Here is a 27,395-nt window from a genome sequence, read left to right as displayed (position 1 = left end):
GTTATTGCACAGTGCTTTCCACATTGCTTTATGTGCCAAGCAGTTGGGATTGAATGATAGGCATGCAGTGCTTTCTGCTACATTGAAAAATTCAGATATTTTTGAACTGCTGTGTTTCTCAGGTCCCTTCCCATCTCAGATGTGACAAACCTCCCTTTGGAGTGGTTTGCACTTGAGTTTTCATTTTTTCCTGCTTTAATGGCCAGACTAAAGATTTGTAAAGTGATCAGCGTTAGTAGATCTCACTCTGCAGACTGTTTGAAGGTGCTGGTAGCTGAGTTCCAAGTATTTCTGAGGCTTTGCCAAGAGCAGTTGAGGAGTTCCTGATCTATTTTGCCAAAAAATTGCTTGTGTGATCTAAGGGAAAACTTTATTCTTTCTTTGCATATTGAGTGCTTTTCAGCTATCTGTACAGCAAGGCATTGGCTGCTTCATGAAACTAAGTAGTTATGCTTTAATAGTTTTCCCCTACAAAAAAGTAAATTACAGCTGTTCTTCTGGAAGTGGTTAAGAACTCCCACTCTCTGGTTCATAGTAGGTTGGCCTACACTGGTTTGTGCCAAGAGCTACTGTCAGTGAAATTATTATTGTTCCCAAGAGGTCACGTAACGGAGCACTGCCAACACAAACCACGGCGCTGCAGATCCTCAAACTGTTAAGGCTGCAATGCAAAATTCTTTAAGCAGAGCTTGTTCACCCACCCTCAAGGCTACTCCTGCTCTCAGAAAACCTCAGAAGCAAGAAAAGCAGGTGTTGGCAGTTTTACTCTAGATTTGTTGTGTTTTAAATGTCCCATAGGTATTTGAACTTGGAGTGGGGCTGCCCTGGGTATGTGGAGGAGAGCTTGTGAGCTTCTAGCCCTTAGCTGGTAGCAGATTTTTACCTGTGGGTCTCAAAGTGCTTCCAGAGCCTGCTCATGGTCGTTCCCATTGCATGGGAAGGGAAATGCCTCACTCAAGGTGGTGACCACACCGTGTTCAGGAATAAAACTGAGGTACACTGAACAGTCTGGTGCTTTTCCCAGTGGGCCGCTTGTGAAATCACAAAATCAGTTTCAAGAAACAAAGAGGAAATAGTTTGAATGTCTTGTACCAGAAGTGAGTAACTGCTCTCCTAGAAGGAAAAAGGGTTGGGAAATTACTGGATGACCTACCTTCTGTGCAGGCAGTGGTAAAAGCAAGGCTCTCTGGGAGCAGGGACATAACATTATAGGGACATTAAAAACATACTTTGTGCACTTGTACACCCAATCATGGACAATCTGTGTGCAACCTATTAAAAGAAAATTTTAAAAAGTTTTCAGAAAGACAGGCATTTTTCAAACAGTAAGCTAATGCAATTTACTGGGAGGTATTTTCATAAATCATAATCAGAGCACAGAATTTTAATTTTGTCTTTTTGTACTTGAAACATTAAAGACCCTTTAGTTATTGAAAACTATAAAAGTGTGTCTTTAATTACAAATTGCTTCTGAATGAATTAAGATTTTAATGGATTTTCTTATTCAATAATATATGCACTCTCTATTGACATTTTTAGCCATTTGTCGTCATCATTCACAGCTGATTTGATGACTATTTGCTAATATTTGGGGTTTTGTTCCTGCATCTGTGTTCACTGAAATAGCTGCAGCAATCTTGGGTATTTTTGCTCTTCTGCTGTTTGCTAGAGTTCTTGTGGCAGAGGTGAGCATTCTTGCAGCTGGGTTTTGCGGGCAGTTCATCTGAAGGCTCCTGAGCCTGTGCTGGCAAAAATCAAGTACCCAACCATGCTGGTTTTGCCTGACACCAGAGAGGGAACGTTTAAACTTACACCTACGTGGTGGGTGGTTGGCAGTGACAGGCAAGATGAATCACTTAACTGATTGTCTGCATTAAAATTTTTATTATATTTAATCTCTGAAAAATGTGGCTTGCTGAAGGTCAGGTTCTGGCACCACTGTTATCTGCAGTAATGTTGACAGCTGGGGTACCTCAGCAATTGAGACCTGGCACAGTGGGTAATGTGACAGGGAAAAGTTTTGGTGGAGGGCTAACATGAAAATGTGTGATTTTAGGAGCCTCTTTTTAAATGCAGAATGTACCTAGAAATGTACTGCTGGTTGCCCTGAAGCTTCACAGACTTTTTCTCCCATGCCCGGTACAGTCAGTTGGACCAGCAGAATTGAATTGTCTGTGACTGATGGAGCCGGAGACAATTACAGAAATATCTGGGTGCTAAGGGAACTCCAGGAGATTGTTTGGTCCAACCCCTGCTTTGTGCAGGACAAAATTCAAAGCCAGAGAGATTGTGCAGGACACTGTCTGGTAAAGTTACAAAAACTCCAGGAAGATTTTATAATCTGAGCATTTATTCTTGTGTTTGACACACAATTTCCTCATAAATTTCTTTTTACTAATGCATGCTTGTAAGTAATGCTTCCTGGCTTTCAGAATGTCTTTGCTAAGTAGATGTGCTGTGCTGCTTTTTTTTTTTTTTTCATTTGGAAATGTGTCATGAGAAGGTATTTTTTTGACAACACAAGAAACATGTCAACAGAGGTACTTTGAAAAGCTTTTAAGTATGCAGACAATCTGCATTTTCCTACTCCTGATCTCTCTTTTAACTGTTTTGTTGGTGTCTTCATTTAGATTTATCTGGAAATAAACGGTGACCTGTCACTGTGAACATAGTTTTAATTGTAGTGTGAAATATCCAGTGCACATTCTTTTGAATGCTCCAAATTGTGTGCTATCAAATTATAACTTGCATCATTAGAAATATTAACTGCTACAAAAAAAATTTAGCAATCTCTGAACCCCCCAACCCATCTACTCTTATGCGTTGCCCGCCAGATCAAAACCAGACCAGATGCTGGTGGCCAGGGACACAAGGGTAGATGACAAAGACCATCTACTGTATTTATTAGGTGCTAAGTTTTAAAAAATATGAAGTACAACAATATTTTTAAATGTTTTTGGTGACAATCTGTACAGTGCCTATTTTTTACTGGAAGAAAGGGAGGATCCTACTTTCCTGTGAAATGTTGCTGACAGCCAGGAAGAATGAAATGCACTGGGAATTTTGTAAGGTAGCATTAGGAAATGTATGGCCTAACTGGCAAATGAGAGCACAAATGCTGCAATAAAGTTTAGTTAAGGAAGGAACATGAATAGACAATTAAGTGTACTCTGCATATTTTAATGTTATATAAAGTGTGATAAAAAGCAGTAAAATTCTAATTCTTTCTTTTCATATTTAATGAAATCTCACTGCAAACATTGTATTAGCATATGAGTTGAAAATGTCCATTCTCTCTTTATAAGAAAGAGAAATCCTGTTTAAACTCTGTTTCTGTATTACAAACTATGCCCATGCAGTCTACAGTTGTAGATGACATGGGAATTGTGTTTTGCTTCAGCTGATGCATTTATGTGAACATGGAATTCACATGGTGAAGTTCCCCATTGCTGACACCCTTGAATTTTGTATTGTCATTTTTTGCAAGCATAGTTAACTTCCTTTTTATGTTGACAGAGCAGTGTCTCTGCTCTGTCAACATAAAAAGGATTTATTAGATGTGCTTTATGCCCTCATTCCTTGGATAGTTTTAATGTAGCATAAACAAATGCTTCCTCTGAGCACAGCTGTCCCTGCCTGCCTCCCTCCTTGTCCCACAGCCTGGCCTGTGCCCCTGCTGCTGCCTTGCTGGGGATCGTGTTTGTGTGGCTTCCCAGTGACCCCACCAAGGGAAACCATCTCTGTTGAAATGAACCTCTATTTAATGAGCCCATTCAAAGCCATTGGCCCTTTGGCTTGGTTCAGGACGTGGCTTCATGGACATGTGTGGAAGCACCAAGGAGAAGAGCGGCAGGAATGGGAAGCTGAAGCAGGAGGTGTAGAGAGGACACCTGCTTGTCAGGAGCCTCATTTCAGTGTACTGAATCTGATCATGGAACTCATCCTTAGCAGGAAGGTGGCTGTCTCCTTTCTTTAGTAACATAAAGTTCCTAACTAAGGTATCCCCTTCTGCTGGCTCACCACTCCTCCCTTTCCCTCAATCCAGGTGGGTGTCAGGATGCTGCAGCTTTGTTTGAGGCACAGGATAGCGATGGAGGAGCCTGTGTTGGTGTCTTCCTGAAGCTGGATTTATCCTGGGCTTTTTTTGCCGTGGTAGGACTGAGGAAAAGGGAGGAGAGAAACCAGCCAGCCCTGCCATATTTTCTTCTATGATATTCTTTTCTTTAATTAACTTCTTTTAGGCATAGAAAAGGACATTGAAAATAAATTTTGCTCTTGGACACTAAATTACACTCCTTGCTAGGCTCCAGAGGCTTTGAAAGTGGATGGTTTATGACAGATAAAGTAAAAATTAGTTTTGTTTGAAGCACAAACCCATTCAGCCATATTTAGTTTGCTAGGGACTGGAAAATAAAGAAATGCTTCTAAATGCATAGCTTTCCTAACTGTCCCTGACTCAGAAGTAAGTCTTTAAACATAAAGGGCACTGCTTGTCTTTATAAAGAGCATCCATTTTCTTCTCACATCTTTTTCTGTTTTGGAGGAAGTGAGAATGAACCATGGGTTGTGGGTTTCCCCTTTGTGAAATAACTTATTGTGTAAGTTCTTTTTATACAGAAAACAGATGACAATACCTCCTTGGTTTTCTTTCGTTAGTGCCTCATTTGGGTTTCTCCAGAGAGCTCTTCAGGCTCATCTGGGAACCCTAAATTGCAGGCTCTGCTGAATACAGATTTTTCTTTTTACAGCTTTTTGACCTTTTTATGCTACACCTAAGTGTATGAAGTTTAAAATGATCGGGAGAAGATCTTTCCTTTATAAAAAAGATCCTTTATAAAGGATTTTCTGTTTAATCTTAAATAAATATTCATGCAGAGAACTGTCACATTGGTTATTCTTCATTACCTGTGAATTCTGACAGTGGGTTTCAAGTGGAGCAGTGGGGGAAGGTTGTTTGTTACAAATATTATTGGCAGAAAGTCAGGCATATTCTATGATTTCATATGAATGATATCCACTGAAAGTCAGCTAGCTTCCCAACCAACTCTGCTTGCTGTGCCTTAGCAACAAGAAAAAATCTGTTGCCACATGGAAACGGATTGGGATTCATGACAACACTCCCTATATCCAGCCACCTTCAAACAACGGTAGCGTTTCCTCTACTGAGCACAACACCCATGCCTTACTTCAGCTTAAAACAACTATCATTTAGACAGTAGCAGGTGATGTCAAATGCAAAAAGTTCAAAGGTGGAAAAGTGATAAATCATATTATTCAGTAATTTCTTGCTCCCTTCCCCCACTCCCTGCCTGGCACGAGTAAGCACTGGGAATAACTGGGCATTTACTCCCACAGAAATGACTGCCTTCTTGTGTTGCAGGTTGAGGAGGGTGTGCCAGGCAGGTACAGCCCAGCTTTGTTTCAGGATTTGTGTTCAGATCAGGGCTAGAGTAGAAACTCTCTCATTATTGTAGCTGCTTGCTTTTAGCAACTCCAGCAAATCTTTTTGATAAAAAACCTCCATAGGTTTTTATCAGTTGTAACAGTTGCAGTGGTTTCTGTTGTTCTTATGGTATTATCATTGTCATGGTTCATAACAAGAGAACAAAATCTGGTTTAGACACAAATAATTACTTTTTGATTTGTGCATGGAGTGGGAGAGAAGCCTGAGGGAAATTAAGTAAATACCTCTGGTGGATTTTTAAAATTTTTCCTGAGCCACTGTATTCTTAGAGCTGAATGATCATTGGAGAGAAAACTACAAGCAGATTATTGTTTCTGAGAGTGAATTTGTATTCAGCTTTATTTGTGATCCTTTTCCATATGCTCTCGTGGTTGGAATGTGGGAAGTTTCCAGCATGAGTACTTGTGAAAGTGTATTTTAGGTTTGGATGCTTAAATTCTTTTTGGATGTGGGTCTGAATATATAATTTCCTTTGTGATCACATTAGCCAATTTAGGATTCAGGTGTTGAGTAGTTGCAGAAATCCCCCTGTTGGGGAATAGAAATGATCTCATTACCAGGTAGTCTGTGCTACACCATGTGCATTTCAAAATGAGATGATTTTTTGTTCAGGCTATTTATATTTAGGAAATAACAACACTGAAGCATTTGCTTAATTTTAAGTATATTGAGTAATCCAGTTTGAAATGCATGAGTGTTATACTAAATTCTTTAGGGACATAGTGACAGTGCCCTGAAACTATGAACAATTGCTTTGTTATATTTGTGCATAACAAAAATGTTTCTAGAACTACCCAGCAGCATGGAGTTGATCATGGGCGTGTTTGCAAATTAAGCTCTGATACAACAGACAAATATTGATGAGTGTGTTGTAAACTGAAAGCAGGTAAAGTTTGATTGCACATTGCAAATTCCAAAGCACAGAATATTGTGCTCATATTTTGGAAACACAACCAGTTAAAAACCTAGATGTTTGACAAATCTGGAGGGGAAGCTTGAACTGGGGAAGAAAAGCCATGATTCTGCCTATCCTCATTTCTGTTAGTTTCAAAATAAATCCCACTTTAGAAGATTTAGTAAAAGGAATAATCCTGACTAAAATAGAAATTCTTCCTTCCCATTTTTTGTCTTTTTTTCTCACTAACTGCGCATGAGTATCAGATGCCCTTAGAAAAAAGGCAAAACATTTCTGTTCCATATTTGAAATTATTATTTCCCTACAATTTCTATAGCCTCTTTTGAGGTGTTACATTATGACTTGTAGTGTAGACAGGTTGCTGGCTGCTACCACTGCACTAAATCCCAGCTGAGGAAAGCACTTGAACTGGAGCTCGAAGCACTTTTACTCTGTTTCTTTCTGAGCATGCTGGTGATTAAATTGCTAGCAGATGTACAGAGCATTGCTGATGCTACTGTGACTGCAGTGCTGGCAATGGCAGAAATACCAGCAGTTGTTGGAACAGCTTGGGCAGGAGGCGAAGCACAAGCAACTTGTAGGCAAGTCATTTTCCCAAGCTGAGATGTGGCCAAAGCAAAATCCCAGGTCTAAAAATAAGGAGAAAATTCAAATGTATCTCCAAAAGATATGACTAAATCCATGCTCTACAGTACCATTAGGCCTTGAGCAGAACATTAACCAGGTTGTAGTAAATGCACAGGGAGTGCTGTAGTGGACCCAGTTCAATGCTCTCCCAACGAAGGAACTAAGTCAGCATTTTACAGTAAGATACAGCTTGTTCTTTCCAATGGAGCCATTAGTATAGTTTGTTGTGTAGTATGTTGTGGGGTTCTTTCCAAACCTCTAAAAAATCAGTTTGTGCTGATATATTAAAATAGTATCATCGATGTCTTCACACGCTTAACTTTAAATAATGTCAGAAGTTCTTAGCTTGTTTTAAAAATAACTGTACAGTTGAAGCAATACCAATTTAAACTTAGGTATAGACTTTGCATGGTAAGATTAGTCATTAAATTAGCCTCTGCTTCTAAAACTCAACCTGGCATATTTAATTCTTTGGCTTATAGTTCTATAAGCTGATCATATAGATTATAGATAAATATTTCCTTCTGGTTGTTTCAATTACTTGCTGTTCACTTTATTTTAATCCTCCCATTCTTTTCACGTCATTACTCCTGATAATTTTAGTGATTTTAAATACCACAGTAAACTCCTTTATAATGTTTCCCAATTTCAGATTAAATTTTCTGTGGCGTATTCAGATTTGATACTAGCAGTCCTATTCCAAAACTTTCTCTGGGCTTCCTGTCCCAGCTGTCCTCTCCTGTCACATGCAGGTTGTGTTCCCAAGCTAGGACAATGCCATCCCTGTGCCATGTTCATAGTTCAGACTCTGGGTCGTCTAGCCCACAGGACCTGTCCCTGCCTCTTTCTTCCTGTATTCCCAGCAGGGAAGATGAAGCTGCCTGTGCACACCTACTCATGCATGATGGGACAGCCCTTCTGGAGGACACCCAGTGCTCTGGATCTCCTGCACGTATGGTCTTCTGTCCCACCACACGTGCTGCCGTACTCCTGTCCTCTCCCTGACATGGGGCTTGGCAAAGCTGCTCCTCAAGCGGGTGAGGAGGCACATGGGCATGCCAGGGTGGCAGCAGCTAGAAAGCAGCACTTGGCGTGGGCATCATTAACTGTTCCAAGGGAGTTTTCATGAGAGATGAGCTGCTTGCTTGATGACTAATTAATTTGCTTTAAAAGCACATTTTGGCTCATTCTTAGAGTGATTTGAAATTGTATTTTTAATCAGTGTGTGTGTCAAAATAATTTTGGGGGAGCAGCCTATATTTACCAGCTATCTTCAGGGAGAAGTGGTGCTTCTCCAACAGAGGCACCCTAAAGCTGAGGTCTTTGAAGATGGGCTGGACCACTTATCCACTACCTCTTCCTCTCCTGTTGGCAACAGCCCAGTTTGTCCCCAACAGCCAAAGCAGTCTGCTGAATAGAGGTGTGCTCAGTACCTAATATTTATTGAGGCAAGTTAGAAAAAAAACCTGAAAAAACCCCAGGACCTATCATGGCAGCTAGGACACAAACATCCTAAATTTCTGTGTTAATTTCAGCCTAACTGCAGTGAATGTTTCAACATTACACAGGCTGCACTAGCATCAATGTGAAAGATAATTTTTTCTATTCCAGAAAGCCACTTCCTGTTTTGTTCTACTTTCTCCTTTCCAGTTTCTACTTTCTTATGCTTTTAGAAATTTTGGGTGGTTGGGTGCATGGCAGGCTAAATGTACTCTCATGGTCTCTCCAGTGTTTCATCTTTGCTCCACATTGATATGGGTCCAGCCTGCCACCAAAAAGCCATTGTCCTGTCCTCCCTCATCCCTTTTCAGGGCTGTGAATTCCTCCTGTCTTCCGTGCACCAGAGCTAGCACTGTGGTCTGAAGGATAAACTAGAAGTTTTGGGGTTTTTTCTCTACTGATTTTCAGCATCAGACAGCTTTTGCAGACTCCTCAGAATTTCTCCTAATATTTAATCTAAATTTACCCTATTTCAGTTTAAAAATATTACCTGTCCTGTAAATGATTAGCTGTCCTTTCACTACATTCCCTGATCAAAAGTCCATCTATGTCCTTTCTGTTGGCCCCCTTTAGATACTGGAAGATACTACAAGAGCCATGGAGCCTTCTTTTCTCCAGGCTGAACAGCCCCAACTCTTTTGGCTTGTCTCCATGGGAGAGGTGCTCCATTCTCATGCTCAGCTTAGTGGCCCTCCTTTAGATTTTGTCCAACAGATCCCCATCTTTATTATGCTGGGAAGCTGACAAGTGGATGCAGTACTGCAGGTGGGGGTCTCACAAAAGTGCAGTAGAGATGCAGAATCACCACTCTCAACCTGCTGATCCTCCTTCTTTTGATGCAGCCCAGGATACAGTTGGGTCATGTCCAGTTTTTCATCCACCAACACCCCCAAGTCCTTCTCCACAGGGCTGGTTTCAATCCACTCATCACCCAGCCTGTGTCCATGTTCGGGATTACCCCAACACAGGCACAAGACCTAACACTTGGCCTTGTTGAAATACACTAGGACTGCGCAGGCCCAGCTCTCAAGCCTGTCCAGGTCTCTCTGGATGGAATCCTTTCCCTCTAGAGTATCAGTCATGCCACTGAACTTTTCATCCCCAGACTTGCTGAGGGTGCACTCAATCCCACTGTCCAGGTTCCTATGTTAAAATGAGAATGTTAAATGATATGGTCCCTGAGGGACACCACTCATCACTGGTGGTCAAACACAGCCATCAAACCATTGACCTCAACTCTTTGAGTGCATCCATTGCCTTATCCACTGAGTAGTCCATCTGTCAAATCCATGTCTCTCCATTTTAGTGACAAGGATATGCGTGGGATAGTATGAAACATTTTACATAAGCGCAGGTAGATTATATCAGTCTCTCTTCTCTTATCCATCACCACTGCAACCCTGTTGTAGAAGGCAACCAAATTTGTCCTTTTTGCTGAGCTTCATCTTATGCTGTCATGTAAGTGCACACTGCAGTACCAGTGTTCTCCTTGGGTGACCCTCCCTGTCCTCTGTCAGTGCCAGCCTGGGAAAGGAGCAGGGAGCAGGGAAATCAATGTATAAACTTTGACTGTGCTGCTGCAGTGAGAGAGGCTTGTGGAATGAAAGACTTGGACAGAAACCAAGGGAAGTGGTGGTATGTAGGGCTGCTGCAGAAGAGAGGTGTTAATGACATGCCGGCTAGGAAGAGTGAGTGGGATCTGAGGCAGTGTTGCGCTCTTCCAGCATCTTTGTTGGGCACAGGAGAGGGAAATTAGGCTTATATGTTACAGTATTTCCATATGGAGCTGCTGTAATGCATGGAACTACACTAAGGTTTGTGATGAGTGTGGAAGGGTAAACAGCGATAGATGCTTCTGGGGTTCCTCGTCCCTTCCCTTTCTAAAAATACAGGAACAAGAATACAGGGAGGAAAAAGCAGGTGGTGTTACTGAAATATGGATTCTGTAGTTCTTACAGGGTGTGAACGATGGGGTTTTTTTATGATTAAAATATACCAAGTGAGAATTGGATCCTTCTCAAAGCAAGGAATTAATTATGCTACTTAGAAGTTGGAATAATGTGAGGGAGCACCACATGATCTTCCTGTTGTAGTGCCAGTGCACCTCTACAATGTCTTCTTTTCCACTTCCAGGCTTATTTAAAAATTAAGTGTTTATTGGTGTCTTATGTGGCTTGTAGTAAGATAGAAGTTGCAAGTAAGCATCAGTATAGACAATATCTTATTTTTAATGGTGACAAGATATGGAAGGATCATGGTGAGTAAGAGTGGGTTAACCTGGTTCTTGTGGAGATGTTTATCCTGTCTCTGCCTTTCAGACTTCTTGTTCACTGTGAATTTTATAATTTTAAAACCCAGTCTTTATTGATCAGTGGTAAGATTTTGGCATTTGCATTTCCCTGCTGTGAAGACTTGTTTGTTGATTTTTCTTTCTGTCTCCTCAAATATAAATCCTCTCTAATTTCATTGAGTGATCAGTTATTTTCATGTAACGTAAAGTAGAGCACAGAAAATTAGTCTTTTCTTTGTGCCATACTGCATAATTGCATTATGTCTCTTGTAATCTCTCCTTAGTAAGGTAAATAGTCACAGTCTTTTCTGTCTTTTCTCATATTAAAATTTATCAAAATCCTTTGTTACTCTTACTACTATTACTGTCTGAATCCCCTCTAACATTAGAGCATTCATTTCTTGAGACGCTGGTACCACTGCAACTTGTGGCACTGCAGAGATAATGCTGATCTGCATTAGTTACCTCCCTGCTGGTCACCATTTTATTCACCATTTATCCCAGTTTCTTTTAACTACAGTTAAAAATTTCATTGAGAAGAGTGGTCTTCTTTGAGAAGGGTTCTGTCACCCTGAGGTGTCTTTACTGAATTGATAAAGTTTGCTTTAAAAGTATGTGTAATTACATTTTCTCCCTCTAGTACATGCTGATTTCAATGTTGAGCTCATCATTAAATTGTCTTTTCACCCAGTATTTTTTTGGTTTATCTTGAGATTCTTCACTGTCATTTTTGATGTTTCCTGACCCAATAATTGTGTGTTATCTATAGGCTTTGCCATCTCATTGTTCATATTCTTTTCCTGATCAAGAATAAATGTAATAGAAAACACAGAACTGAGTTTTCCAAACCTTTTTCCTGATGTGAAACAGTTATTATTTGGAGACATATGTTAGACTATTAATATGATTTGATAAATTCTTTTTATGTAGATTTCAATTGCTAAAAGACTAGATTGCAGCTACTTTATTTTTTCCATGCAAAAACCATAACAAAACTAACAGTCTACTAAATTATCTTACAGACCCTGTCCAGAAGAATTTCAAATCCCTATTTGGAAACACCTTCAAATAAGGTACTTGTGAACTTCTTTATAATTCTGTTTCATCAAACAACATGCAAGGAATGCTTCTGCTTCAGTTCAACTTCTTATTCACAGCTTTAAAGATACTTGTGAATGTGACCTGAAGTTAAATCCAGTTAAGAAGTTATCATTTTGTGTGTGTGTGTTACAAATCACATCTTACTATTACTGAGTTTGCAAACTGAATTGTTGTTAATTCCAGTGTGCACTTGCTTCCCAGTCACTTAAATGATAGCCACTGTTTAGCTAATTTTTACAGTATTTTGAGAACTCCAGTTTGCATGTCACAAGATTTTACTCTCTCAGGTCTCTTCTATGTGCCTTAAAAAGCTCCTAAACATAGGAAGCAAACAAACAAAAAGATGAAACCAAATGGCATCAAGTTATTCCTTTGTGTCACTTGGTGTGTTTTGCTGAGACAGTGAGGAAACACTGCAAAAGGAGCCCAAGGTAAATTCTTCAGTAAGGAGTGGTACACAGAGTCTGAGTGGAACATGGTTTTATGGAAGACTGAGTTGGGTTCTGTTTTGACAGACACATCTGCAGCTTTGAGGTACAGGGCAGAAATCAGGTGTGGGGAGATCAGAGCTGTCTCCATTCTGAAAGACCATATCCTCCTGCCAATGCATGGATTAACTGATCTACAGCTATCATTGGAAACCTCTAAAGGTTCTGAACAAAAGTAAAAGACTATGAAATAGTCTTTCAGTGTGTATTAGGATTGAAATAAATTATTTAGCTGAAAAACATAGGAAAATATATTCATTTTAAACTGTGTCTGTGTGATTTTGGAATGGTTCCTATGTCTCTGCTTTGCTAGAATAACAAGTGTTTTCATCATTTGTCTGTTGTTCAAAGGTAAAGCTGATGGATGGTTAAACCTCTCCTTTTCTAGGGCAGCAAATCTAAAATCAGCCCAGCTCGTGGGGCACCTGCAACCCATGATACAACTGGCAGAAGCTGGGGTGCATTTCCTTTGAGACTGGGTGCTTGCTTGTCATTTACCTGTGAAGAAGGCATTGCTCAAAGGGAGGGAGTGGACAATGGCAAGGCAATTTACTACAGCAGGAATAAATCCCTGTTTGTCACAGTTTTCAATTTCTCTTTTCATTCAGATTTATGGAGAAAGTTCTTCCTGTGCTGGGAGAGCTCTCAGGAATATTTTTACTCTACAAGCTTCTGACCTGATTAAAGACAGGGTGTACCTTACTGGCATTTGCAGGTAAATCAAAATAATTTGTTTTAATTAACTTTAAGAGTTTTATTTGCATTTATCTATGCTCTGGTTTGACAAGAGAGTGAATTCTGAGTGATTCTGTGTATGTCACTAAGAATTAAAAATATTTTCTTTAAAAAATTTTATAAAGTCTCATCTGCCTTAATATCTTTTCTTATGTTACAATGTCAGTTGTCAGAAAGCAGCAGTGGCCTGATTGTATATACATTAATTCAATTGCTTATGGTTTTCATATACAATAGCATTTGTCAGTTATTTTTCTGAAAAGAAATAATATTCATTTCAGCTGTGGTTTGGAGTTATAAAAGAGCTTAATTGGATTCCAAGATTTAGTGACACAGTGATTTCTGTATGTCATTTATGGAATATTTCTGTAATGAAGTGATTTTCCATTTGTGTTGCATTGTAGCATAAATGCTTCTCCCTCTTTTCAATAACACTAAAATGTGCAGCTCTCTATTAGAAAACCATTTGTTCACACCTGTGTTTAAGAAAAATCCACTACTTTTTTGTATTGTTTAAATATATACATCTACTGATAATATGAAAGATTAAGTCCATCCTAGAGCAGCACTTAAAGGTCTCACACATATTGTTGAGCTGTACTGATTGTGGCATGCTTGGAAAGGAGATAAAAGGCTAAGGCTAGAAGCTGGATTTTATCTCTTATGCATCTTTGGATGATGTGTATGCAACACAAATTGATAAAAATCCTATTGCAAAGTATGTTACATCAATCAGGTGTATAAGGAAACTTGCTCATCTAACATAAGTTCCCTCATTGTAGCTGGAGGTACCCCCTGAGGCTTGCCAACATAATTTCTTCCCTTGAAATGAATAGGTTTACAAAAATTAGGACTTGAGACAAAGAATTTACTCTGCTGAACAAAAAGGCTGACTTTTGATAGCTTTAAAAAGAACTCTTTATTATAAAAGAATGTTTTAACATTACTGTAGTTTAAGAAGTGATGTTTTGCTTATTTGCAGGAGAAGTTGTGTTGGATCAGAACTCGTAGACTGGCTTTTGGAGCAGTGCCCTTTTGTCAAGTGCAGATCTACAGCAGTTGGAGTGTGGCAGCTCCTCCTGGACATGGGCATTATATTGTCAGGTCAGTCCTGCCAGTGCTTGCAGTGTGAGAGAGGCTATCCCTTTCTCCTGCAGAGGACAAGAGCTGTGGTTTTGATCAGAGGAGGGGAAGAAAAAAAGCACAGATTGATCCAATTTTCTTGCCAGTTCTTTTTTCTCCTATCTTTTTGGGAGGCTCACTTCTGTGACCTTTCATTTCATAAATACCAAAGATCAATCCCTTGTTTTTGGCAATTTCATTCCTTTTTTCATTCCTGTAATTGCCTATTATCAAGTTGCAGACAGAGTGCATGTGTTTTCCAGGCTTTTTTTTCCCTCAAGCTATTTTTGGTTTCTCACAAGACAGCAGCTGTTTAGTTGCTGCCGATCATGGCTTTACTAGATGACTTCTGTTGCTATTAAGCTATTAATGATTTTCTTTTCCTCTCTGTTTTCCATAATTTTAAATTACAATGAGATGAGAGAGGATCCAGTTCCTTGAGACAGTGGTGAGGCCAGGTTCTACTCTGCTGTCTCCAACTCCCCCACCAAACTGAGGGATTTGGTCCAGCTAAAGTGGTTGGTGATAATTACAGTAGTAACCAGCCTCTGGATATTTGATGGATTTTACTTGGAGGCTGAGAGTACTTAGGTAGCTCAACTCAGGTCATACTCCACCCTGGGGTCTCTGCTAGACACATAACCTCTTTCTTGTGGAAAGGTGAGGACTTATGGAAGATTTCTGATATGTACACTGAAAGTGTGCTTTAAGGTTTTCTTCAGCTAAACTGACAGCATGTCTGGTCATGCAGCCTCAGCAAGGGCTAAATTACTTGTTGCAGAAGCTTGTGATTTTGGCTTTGGACTCTGTCCTTTTTTCCTGATTAAATCCATTTTTTTTCAGGGAAGACAGCTGATACATCTTCTTACCCAGGTCTAGTCTGCAAATTCAGTAGAAGTGAATTTCAGGAGAAATTGGAATAATGATGGACTTCATGCCCATTACTGAACTTTGTTTACTAGTGCCTGACCATTAGTGAAAACAGTTTAGAAACCAATGGAAACTGAGACTCAGAAATCTAACAAAAAAGAGGAAAGTTTTTATTCCATAAACCTGAACTGATTCCAAAATTGATTAAACATTCATCAGTCTTAATGCTTGAATTTCAAGATTGTGGAGATCTTTAAATTGAGGTTTTGGGGTTTTCCTGTTTGGGTGCACTGAATTAAACTGAGAGGTCAGGATTGTTTCTGTGCTGAGTATTCAGTCCTTTTGTCCTGTGTGATGGTATAACTCAGCATTAAGATCAAGTAATACAGAATGTGGTGGGAATCTTTACATGCTGAAAGTTTAAAGGGTATCTAATATTATTTTTTCTTACAGTGGACAGACAACTCTATTTTCAAGACAGTCATGCTTTCTACCAGTTCTCAGCAGATGAATGCACTTACCTTTTCTGTGAATTTGAGAAAGAGGAGACATGGAAGAATGGAGTAAAGCTCCTACTTCAACTACTGCCACTGTCTCCTCCTAGGATTGACATGTGCAATCTGTAAGTGTGCATATACAGCTGTTTGCAACTTCTACTGACCATTTTATAGGTGTCTGGCCTTATAATGACAGTTTGCCCCCAAATCACCTTACAAATGAGACAGCTTTCTTTTGGGGGTTGAAAAATCTTGTAGAGATGTGCTTTTCATCTGAGAAGGTCAGTATGGGTAGGAAAATGGAGGCACCTGACTAGGGGTTTTGGACATATTACAGTTTTTAGGCACTAGCTTGCTGTTTCTAGCTTGCTATATTACCTGGGCATGTGATTTTTTTTTGGTCTCCTCTTATATTTGGAGGTTTAGCATGAATTTGGCAGCAGGGATGCTCTGGTGGTGATTGACTAGCAGATCAGATGCCCTTGTGATGGATCAGCTTTCAGATGGATTGACAAGATGGGTGGAAATGTGGTACCTTCAGTAATTTGATTTTAATTTTCTACTGTATATTTGCCAGAGCTCTGTATTTATTATTCCTTTTTGCAGAATATGCCTTTAAAGAGTTTTGCTTTCTATATGTCTTCCCTTTCACCTGACTATTGAATGTTATCATACTCTCTGTGCTCGTGTGTCTGCGCTCTAAGGTTGCCTGTTTAGAGTGGCTAGAAGGAAAACACAGTTACTTGTTCTGCAGTGAGAGGCCAAAATAGAGGAAAAAGATGTTAGTGAAATCTCTGGAGGCTCATGACCTTTTGTGCTTTAGTAAATCTGCAGGAGTTGACCTGAACAGACAAGTTGAGTTAAATTCTTTCATTGTTCCTAGCATGATGATCCACAAACCCAATACTTTGGAGAACTATTACTCTGGCAGTACTAGAATTTATTCTCTTTGATGCCAAAGAAAAAACTTTCTTCTATGGGTACTTTCCTTCTCTACATATTAGCCTTTAAAAATGCTTATTCTCAAAGATTATTGTCCAGTAGAAATATTTCAAAGAACCACAAAGTCCAAAGATCCTGTAAGCTTCTCAAGCCTAGATTCTTAAATTCAGACATGTTGAGCTGGTAGGAAAAAAACTCAGTAATTTCTCTACATGGTTCAGGGCAGAAACTTGGTTCCCTTCCCTATTGCTGACTGCCCTCACCAATCAAATATTGGCAGATCTGGAGTGGAGCTTCCCTTCAAAATGCATTTATTTGATCAGCTGCAGTGAGTGTAGGCAAGTGACAAGAACCCCAAGCTGGCTGGAGCAGCAGGACTGAATATGATCTTCTAAGCAGCTGACTCACATGGGAGAAAACCTTTGACTGTTTTTGCAAAGAGAAATTCTTGTCTTCCAGCCAACTCTGGTGCTAAACAGTTTGTCTGTCCCTTAAATATCAGGGCATTTTGATCTTGATTTTAGTGGGAATTGGGATTTTTCTCATCACTGTAACTCAAACCACTTTTCATGGTTTGTGTCTCCTCGTTCAAAGGATTTGAATCAAAAGGACAGAACAGATAGGTCATATTGATGTGTTACGTGAAGGATGCTGGGTAGAAAAATGGATTGAAGGCTTTTTAGGTTCAAGTTTACAGTCTGCTTTGCAGTTTCATCATTTCAGTACAGCTGTCATTTCCAGTGCAAGATGATCCCTGTCACATGAATTGAACAATTATTCATTAATGTACATTTTCTGCTCCTTCCTGCTCACATTATTCAAATTTGAGTTGAAGCTGGATTCCTTTTGGGAATATTGTCACTGAAAAAATTGTTTTCTGAAGCTTTTACCTGTCAAATTGTGAGGGTGCTTTTTGAAAAAGTATATATTGTAGGAATTGAATTTTAAATAATGGTACACCCTCGAGGGAATGTGATATTAAAGCAGAAGGAGACTTTTCCAGGTTCAAAATTGTTCATGCTTGATGCAAATAATAAACTACTAAAACACAGTCAGAAAGGGAATAGGTGTGATGAGATGTTTGTTAAAGTTGTCTGACCTGGTTAAATAAAGCCATATACTCCTTTTCATGAGGAAAGAGGGCAATTCTAAAAACCTTTCCCTGCAGGGTTTGTCTTTTCTTGAATATATATGCTGTTTTGCATACCATTAGAAGCTCAGGATTTTTTTATAATTTAATACTTTTGTACCCATTTTTCTGTCTTAGCTTTTCTCACAATCTATATTGACTGCATTAACTCTATATGTACATAAGGATAGAGAAATTCTTACTTCATTAATGAAATTCCCTGCTTTTGATGAGATCAGAAGCAGCTGCCTGCTTGTGCACCAGAAAGGAGCATTGGATGTCTCCTGGTGGTCCCAGAGGCCAGATGACCTCTGCCTCCTCTGCAGCTGTGGGCAGCAGCCTTGTGCCTGCCTGGGCTGCATCAGTGGGTCTCGGGAGTACCATGGCTCTGCTCTCAGAACAGAAGGAGTCTGTAGACCTACGCTGGCAGTAGCAGCTCTGGGGACTTCCTTCAGCAGCTATTCTGGAAACCCTGTTAAATAAACATAGCTCAGATTCGACTTGCTGTACAGATTTTTGATGGACCTGTATTTGTTCCTGGGCAGTTTTAGCAGTGGTACCAAATTACAATAGAAAACTCTACAATGAAAATACTGTTCTGAAGTCTGAGATGTGCTTATGATTCCTGAAAAATGCTCTGTGTTGGCCTTGGGGGGAAATTCCTTACATTCAACATAACATTGGTGGGATTCACCATAGAAAACAAGTCAGGACATGGCAGGTTTTCAGCATCTCATGCTAATCTGAAGGCTAATGTTGTGTGTATTCCACAGGATTCAGGCCCTGTAAATGCTGTCAAATTAGATGGGACAAATGAAGAGGCTTCTTGGGGTCTTTAAACACCCAGTGTTAATCACAGTCATTCTACTTGAGTAGAAAATAAGTGAACATTGCAGCAGCCTGGGAACAAAAAATCTGAATTGAAAGCTGTGCCATGGGCTCCCTTACAACCTTGAGCAATCACTTAGGCTCTTATTTAATGCCTCCTGAATTCTTTTCCAGTTACTGCAATGGTGTTGTATCAGGTGTTTAATCCTTGTGTGCTTCTATTTCCTTCTTTGTAAAAGGGAGTGTTTATAACAATTCCCAGAACCACTGGTAGACTCAGGGAACATTTCAAGAAGGAACTTGGAAGCTGAGACTGTTGAAATTTATCACATAATACTTTTAAAAATTATTGGAAGGTATGTTAGCAGAGTGTTTTTCTTAGTCTTACGTTGCTTTTTATTTTCTGGAGTGTTGCACTATATTCTCTGTCTCTTGTCCTGAAACAATTTGCATTTTATTGATATCAGAAAAGTAACCATTCATAGAGATAATTTGGTTTTCATGCAAACAGCCAGGATGGGATATTGATTTAGTTACTGCCTTATGGAGTTCCTGGAAAGCTTTTGCTGAGCACAAACAGCTCTCAGGTATTGCAAGGAAACTGACTTGCCTGCTTGCAGATTTAGAACAAGCATCCCTGCATCTCACTCTGCTTAGCAGACTGAGCCCACAGGTCTCTGAACTGTATAAGCATTAATTTGCCTGGGCTTTGTAGCTTCTGTTTGGTACCAGACTCACTAGGTCTTAGTTGTCCACTTTGAAAAAATTAGGTTGATAACTGTTGCTGTTGTCCATTGGCCTGGGTGTCATAATATACCCTTCCTCTCTGATTCTGAAGAGCTGACTTTAATTTTTAGTGTATTCATTGTTTCAGAAGTATTTGATGATCATATGCAGATAAATACTGGGAGTTTTTTTAAATAGAAAATGAAGTGATAAAGGCCCAAGAAGGAACTAGCTATGTTATGTGCTGTTCTAGGTTTATAGATTGCATCTGTGCCTGTGTCTGCTGAGCACATCTTCTGCCTCCAATTTAGAAGAATCAGGTCCTGGCCTGGTTCTGAGAGATCAGAAGAGAACAGATGTGTAGAGAAACATCTAAAAAGTTCAGTTATTTTAATCTCATTCCCAAGTATAAAAAGAAAATCTGAATAAATCAGTCTTTTTAAATGAAAATGCATTCATTTATTTCTTTTGGGCTCTTTATAACACTTAAAATGTTAAATCACATTTTCTTTGAATAGAAAAGGCAGTTGTGAAAATAACTGTGATTTTAATCTGAATTACCATTTTGATCTGAATTTGCTTGCCCCAAAATGAATGCATGTGTCATTCTGTGCTTTCTGACCTTAATTTTTTAATCAGGGAATGAAATTTTTGGACATGGGATGTAAGAACCGCAACATACCAGCTGCATATTCCAGATGTCTTGCCAGCTCTCTCCCTGAGGACATCAAGGCACATAAGCAATTAAATAATTTAGTCAAAGACAGAAGCTTCTGCTAATACCTGGGATTTATGTTTATTTCAGCAGCTGCAGTTTTGTGTATCTGTTCAGCTTGCTGTCATGCTTCTTGAATACCATGAAAACTAAAGATCTCAAGGGCATTTTCTTTTATTGCTTCCTGTAGTTATATCCCTATAAAATTGGTGTAATGCTTCTGATTCTCCAAAATCTTCTGAAAGGCTTACAGATGTTTTAGTGATGGGAATTAGACTGTTTTAAAGAAAAACACAGTCTTATCCTGTACTGTCCACTTTTGTGTGGCTATTTCCATGTGGGCCAGATGGTTTCTAGGAGGGTTGTACCTTTACTGCCTCGCTTTTGAAGAGACACATTAAGTCTCTTTCTTGTGAGTCACTGTCAAGACAACCTAATATTGCTTTCATCTGTTGCTTTAGTTTGGTTATTTATGGCTTCTTAAATGTATTATTTTCGCTTTCAGTTATTTTTTCTGAATATCGAATTTCACTTGTCACAAAATTATTTTGATGTTGTCTGTTTTCATCTACATGAAGTTGTATTCCATAGATGCTGCTCCACACCTTAGCAAAGCTGGGTGGTGGGCAGATAGAAAACTCTTTGCTCCATTCATAGAGTAAGTTTTTAGCAAACCAAAAGATGCAGTCAAATAAGCCACTCCTCTCTAAAGGGTCCTGCATTCTTCAGTTCTTGATCATATTTTTATAGCTGAGGAATTCTCTCACTGTTTCACGTTGGTCGGATCAAAAGAGTTCTTGACAGCAAGGGACAAAGGGTGTACTCTGTCATTACTGACATGACTAATTATTGTCATGCTACAGTCCTCATTTTGATGTGGAATCTCAAAGGCCCTTTTACATTAGTGCCTGTGGCTACACAGTTCCTTACTTTCCAGGAATCAAAAGATGTTGAAACAGAATGAAAGAAATAATAAAATCTTATTTTTATTTTTTAAGGCCTGATCAAAAAATAGAAGATACAACAGAAACCAATGCTGAAATTCTTGCTCGTCTCACTTCTGCGGTAAGGTCATTGCATCAAAGTTTGAACTGATCATGTTTGAAATATTGTCATGTTTTGGATCCTTTCAAATTAAAGACTTAGTCTAAATGAACAGACGCTTGTATATGAACATTGTTTTTTTAGTCTCTGGAAGGGGAGAGCTTTACTGAGGTCTTAGTGTACAATTCCAAAGCTATTAAAATCAACCCCAGCAAGGACTGCAGCAGCCTGCACTTGTAATATATGCTATTCTTGGCCCAGAAGATACCATCTTGGAGGACCAAGGTGACTTTTGTGTGATGTGCTTTACTCTCAGACCCTCTTGGTCAAGTCTACATCAATGGGAGACAAAGGGAGATAAAAGTTTTCAGCAGCCCTTGTGTAGATTATAATAAACTTCTGAGGAGACCCACCTGGGAAACCTGAGCTTCCTAACTACGTTTAGCCTCAGTAAACTTCACTATATAAACAATAGCTTGTTCTGTCTCTGCTAGAGTGTGGTGCATCTTGTTTATCGTGTGAGATCACTGTTCTAAGAAGAAGACAGACAGGACTTCAGAAAGTTAAGCTAGCCTAACTCAACTTAATGTAATCTGTATGATAGCACAGAGTGCACTCTCAGAAAATTAGCAAGCAATGCAACACTGTGAGGAATGGTCAGTCACCATCCCTGGAGCTATTTCAAAGATGAGTGGATGTGGCACTTGGGGACATAGTTTAGTGTGGACTTGGCAGTGCTGAGTTAACAGCTGTACTTGATGATCTTACAGGTCTTTTCCAACCAAAATAATTCTATGATTGTATGGTTGTGCTGCCACTTAGAGGGATTTTGACTGTCTGGAGAGATGGGCCAACAGGAATCTCAGGAAAGTCAGCAAAGGGCAATGCAATATCCTGCATCTGGGAGAAGTAACCTCATGATTCTATGCAGACTGGGGGTTGACTGAAAAGCAGCTTTGCAGGAAAGGACCTGGGGGTTCTGGTAGACAGCAGGTTGAACCAGAAACACGCCCTTGTGGCAAAGAAAGAAAGTGCTTCCTGAGCTGCATTAGTAAGAGCATTGTCCTTAGGCTAAGGCAGGTGACCAGATGTGGAGTCTTGGGTCCAGTTCTGAACTCTCAGTACAAGAGATATGGATGTCCTGGGGTGTATGTGAATGACCATGGAGATGGTTGGGGAATAGAGAGCTTGACTTACAAGGAGAGTCTGACAGAAGTGGGAGTGGGGCTTGGAGAACAGAAGGCTATGGGAGGACCTTACTGATGTGTGCAAATACCTGATGGACAGGCTCTAGCTGGCCATGATTTTCAGCAGAGGTTTGGGTCAGATGATCCGCAGAGGTGCTTTCCTACCTCCATCACTCTGGGATTGTGCAGTTCAGTGAACACTGCACTTAAGTCATGGTATCATCAAAACATGGAATTGGTGTTAGTTCTGTTTTTGGCATATGAGAAAGTAAAGAGACAAAATGAAGCAAGCAAGATAAACCTTTTATGAAAAAAGCATGAAGATAAGAGGTATGTTAAGAAAAATAAGGAAAGTGCTATCTTGAAGTTGTTGGAAAATTGCAGGAAAGGAGAATTTTTGCTGTCTTTTGTAAAGACAAATGTCAAAAATTTAATTACATTACATTTTTTTCTTAACTGAAAATGAAAGGTGAACTCAGAACCTCAATATTCTCCATTTTTGTTACCATACAGAGCAAAAATAGAAAACTGTGAAAGACTTTCTGCAAAGTTATATTTTTTTAAAAACACTTGTAAAACACCAACTCTATAAAATATTGCCAGTATTCCTCAAAAGCTTTGCCTATAAAAAATAGAATAATGGGGGTCAGTTAAAAAAGAGGGGCATGCTCAACAAAACAAAGTGACCTTTTGAGTTTAAGAACTGGATCTAGCTGGCTGCACTTGGGTAACGTGCATGTCCTTAAACACCTCATTGACAGTGAGTTCAGAGTGTTTCACATCTGCGAGGTTGAACCTGTGAACTACATCCTGAGTCACTCCAGCAGCAGGGCACCTGGACAGGGTTTTCTTAAATGAACCATTTTATTACTGTAGCTAACTAGCTAAAGAAAAATTAGGCAGTTCCATCTCCAGATGGCCTGAGACCCATCTATTGTCATGGTGATGTCAAGAATCTGATATTTTCTCCTGCATTTTCTGATTTTCCACAGAACTTTGTAGTGCCTCTATAATGATTTTCTAGTCTACCCCTGGGGAAAAGGCATAAGGCCAGAGCAGAATCCTCCAAATTTTAGCATCTGTATATGAGCTTTTCCTGTTTATCCCTCCAGAGTATTGCTTTTCCTCCATAGAGTAGATTGGGACCTAAAAGACTCACTGCAACCTTATGGGAAGTCTTTTTAAGTCCCAGAAGAATTTGAAACCTCAGCTCACACTATTCAACAGAGGGCTGGACTGTCTTGGTTCTCTTTTTTTTGTAAGCAGGAGCTGCAAAGTGAAAGTGAAGTTATCAGCTATTACTGGAAATGTGTTCACACTGGCTTTTTGGCTCACTGAATGTTTATGCATTTTGTACAAAATTAAACCATTCTTCTTTGAAGAATTCATAATTGAAAATCCTGCTCATGATACTCTTCACACCAGAATTTCAGAAGCGTGAAAAATCCTACAAAATCATCCCTACTTCTGGCCCAGCACTAAAGCAGTCGAAGATTGAAGTTGACTTTTTAATTGGAGACACAAATCCCACTTCTGTCTCTTCTACTTTTCTTTTTGCTTTTAATGGAACAAAATATTATTTTGGGGTCAGAAGAAAGTTTCTGTGTCAGCATTTTTTTCAGGGGATACCATTCCGAATTTTCAATCGTACACTGATTGTGATGATCCAACCCAAGCAAAATTGGAGAAATCTGTGTGCCTAAAATATAAATCCCTCTTTTAATCTATCAAATTATGTGCTTATATCATATGTTCCATTACATGAGGCACCAACAAAATGATCAAACTTAAATTCTAAAGGCAAGCAGTGCAAAATTTGCAAGCAGTGCTAAATGCCATTAGAAATACATTTGCATCAGATAATCTTTTTTTGGTCATGAATTTTTTAAAAAATGCAGTGATTACTCATGGGTTTAAAAAAAGCATTCCAGTGCTGTCATGCATCCCATGTCATGTCCCAAAGAGCAGCTTCGTATTCAGTGTTTTGTGTGCTAAAAGCAGAACACAGTCGGATAGCTATGAGTGTTTCCACTGCAAAGCCTTTTTACCTTACCTTGTGATGGAACAGAAGATGATATCAGGATGTTAGTGAGGTGTATCTGGAAAATAGTTTTCTGGTACTTTAAGGCATCAGCCAATATTACTTTTATTTAGAGCCCATCAAACTACCATAACTTGAAATGCAAAAATGTGGACCAGACTCATACTGTTTTTCAAAACCCTGCTGTTCAGAGCCTCCCATTGAAGGATTTAATTTTGAGTTTCTGTAAGGATTGGCACCTTGTCTCTAGATTTGAAGTCCTGCTTGGCACAATAGTATCTAGACTACTGTCTCATACAAAACTACTATGGGCAGAAAAAAGAGAAAGGAAAAAAGATGGTATGCACTGTCTGCTAGATGCACAGTTATGTCCACTATGACAAAATGATAAGATTTGCAATAAGAGAAGAGCAGTAGTTGTCATTTACTTATTAAAATTCTCTATTCTTTGAAGACAAGATTCACCATATAAATGAGCCATTTTTACTTAATCAGGCAGAAGTATACCCGGGTATCACTTTCTATGCATACTCTTCTATATTGCAGAAAGAAAACTTGATTGAGATGTGGTAACATGCCAACTCCCTACTCAAAATGTTCTCTTTCAGACTTTCATAATATTTCTGTAAATATTGTGTGGTGAACTGGCCTTTAAACTGAATCAATTTTGACATCTGCAATGTTACTGAAATGGGATACTCTTTAGATAGTGTTAGCTTTGTAGCAACAAGCTATATGTATAAAACATATTTTAAATTTAATATGTCAATAGGGTAGGCATAGTCCTTGTTTATATATTTTATTTTGTGTCTACATTATTATCTTCAATGTGATGTGCGACTATCGATTTTGTCAAACGGGCAGTGACTGAAATCCTGTTAGGAAGAAGCATGATAATGGGTAGCATGTGTGCAGTGAGGAGTGAGTGTTATACATGGATTTCCACTGGGGTAATGATGCAGAGGAGTTGCATGTCCAGCAGGGATGTCAAGTGCATTTATGCTAAAATAGACAAAAGCATATAGATTATGAAATCTAGGGGCACCACTAGAATCTAGTACTGCTCAGCAGTACCAGTTCTTTGTGATTGGAATGAATCCTATGAGAGGAAGCTCAGATTGTCCTGATGGAACCCTTTGATGAAGGAAATTTTTCTTACTGTTAACACCAGAGAAACATATTTTCCTCCTGCTTTATCTAAAGGGTTTTGCTGAAGTTAAGTAAAAGAGCAACTGCATTCCTGGCCAGCAGCAAACTGTGAGATATTTAGCTTGACATAGACAAAATATACAAGCCCAGCCTTTTAATCACCTGTGATTTTAGCACTATCTTTCAAACCTAAAAGGTGCCACCTTATAAGCAAAAATAATACAGCTGCAGGATGCCGCAATGCTGCCTTTTGTTCTGACGAAATGGGTTTTTCTTTGCAGCCATGGAGAGGTTTGCATTTCTTGAATGTTTGATTGGGTTAAGAGATACATTTGCAACTGTTTCAGGTTGTAGTGTCTCTTAAGCATAAGCTTAGGATAGTGCATTTATTAAATGCTAAGAGATAAAGATGAGACATTAGTGAAATGCTTCTTACTGCAAATAACCTGTGACAACAGACCAGAATTGAGCCATTGACATGGGTACCTTCTGAATTCAATGAAGGGAGAGGGTCTGAGAAGTGTAACCATGAAAAGTCATGGTGTTGTTGTTCAGAAACAAATTGGACTTTTATTGAAAATCCTGTTCTTTATTAGGGAGCTTGTATGTATTATTATAATACTTGTGTATAGCAATTGCTGCAAGGAAGCACATGAATTGTTTTTCTGTTCTTTCCCATTTTACTTGAAGTTTATGCTTACATTACCTATGATTAATATTTCTCCAGACATGGGAATGAGTGTACAGGAAGGAAGGAAGGGAAGGTAATACTGCCAGCTTGCACAATTGTGCTGGAAACAGGATGACATTTAAGAAAACCATGGCACTGCCTTCATATTTTCCTGCTTGGAGTGGCAGAGAACTCCATCCCTCTCAGCAGGGCAGCATCAAGGAATAGAAAAGATCCTTTTCCCTTGCAAGGACAGCAAAAAAATCTTTTTGGTCCTTTGCCACAAAGGAAAGAAGGATGCAAGCAGAGGAAGGATGTGGCCTCTGGTGTGGCTGGCTTCTTCCACATGCAGAGTGTACTGCTGCATGGCTCCTGAGGATCTGCAGTTACCACTGTACTGAGATGCCCCAAGTGATTTCATCTTTCTGCTCAGACCAATATAATGCTAACTATTCTTCTTTCTCATTTTCAAACTTCTCTTCAGAGTCATGAGAGAGTTGTTAGTAATTGTATTACTTTTGGAATCCTTTTTGGGTTTTGTGCCTTATGACTGAGCCACATATCTTGAGAATGATGTCTGAAATTTCATGTCTCTCAGAAACTGCATGTCAAACAGACAAGATGGCTAGTATCCACTGCTGGGGGCTTTGTACAGAGAGGTGGGACAATCCCTAGAAAAAGTTGGAATGTGCCATATGTATATATATCTATGCATATATATATATATATATATATATATATATACACACACACATATATATATATATATATATATATATATATATACACACATATATATATATATTTTAATCCTGAAAACAGCCTATCTTGGGAAAATTAGGGAAATTGTAAGATGTATGTAGCAGAGAGCATTTGGTGCTCTAGGCCAAGTGCAAGCAGCTAAGCAGCTGCAGTGGGACAGATGATGGCAGTGAAGAAGCAGGAAGCAGAAGAATAATATATAGAAAAATTATAGAAAAAGAAATTATATAAAAAGGAATAGACCTATGGAGAGAAGTGGATGTTCAGTTGAACTGGCTAAAGAGAGAATTGCTGGTCTATACAGAGAATATGAAGAATGCAGAGACAAGAGGACGAGGAAGGGAGCTGGTTAGCATGGCAGGGCTGTTTTACAGGCTAGTGAGGGACCCTGTAAAACTGAAAATAGCCCTGACTTCTGCATTTTCATCTCAAGTGAAATTTTTGTCCAGCAATTCTCAGCCATGCTACTAGGAGAGGTTATTTCCTCCTGGAAGATCCAAAAAGTGAAGGTCAATTATATACAGGAGGAACCTCTGTCAAACCTCAGCATGAAGGACTCTCTTATTCTGGAGTCACAGAATTAATCCAGCGT

The 27,395-nt window shown here is 39.2% G+C and overlaps 1 protein-coding gene across 1 annotated transcript in view; it reads left to right on the top strand.

Moving 5' to 3' along the window:
- RAPGEF5 (Rap guanine nucleotide exchange factor 5) overlaps positions 1-27,395 on the top strand; it is a 157,099-nt gene that overhangs the window by 16,518 nt on the left and 113,186 nt on the right. Inside the window, exons 2-6 of the mRNA XM_030971095.1 lie at positions 11,820-11,870; positions 12,995-13,101; positions 14,104-14,225; positions 15,567-15,735; positions 20,949-21,015. Of these exons, the coding sequence (XP_030826955.1) occupies positions 11,820-11,870; positions 12,995-13,101; positions 14,104-14,225; positions 15,567-15,735; positions 20,949-21,015 (516 nt within the window). The remainder of the gene's footprint in view (positions 1-11,819; positions 11,871-12,994; positions 13,102-14,103; positions 14,226-15,566; positions 15,736-20,948; positions 21,016-27,395) is intronic.

Source organism: Camarhynchus parvulus, chromosome 2 (genome assembly GCF_901933205.1).
Source record: "Camarhynchus parvulus chromosome 2, STF_HiC, whole genome shotgun sequence".
Classification (NCBI taxonomy): domain Eukaryota; kingdom Metazoa; phylum Chordata; class Aves; order Passeriformes; family Thraupidae; genus Camarhynchus; species Camarhynchus parvulus.
The sequence above is the reverse complement of the archived record's forward strand: the minus strand, read 5'-3'. Positions and strand labels throughout refer to the sequence as shown.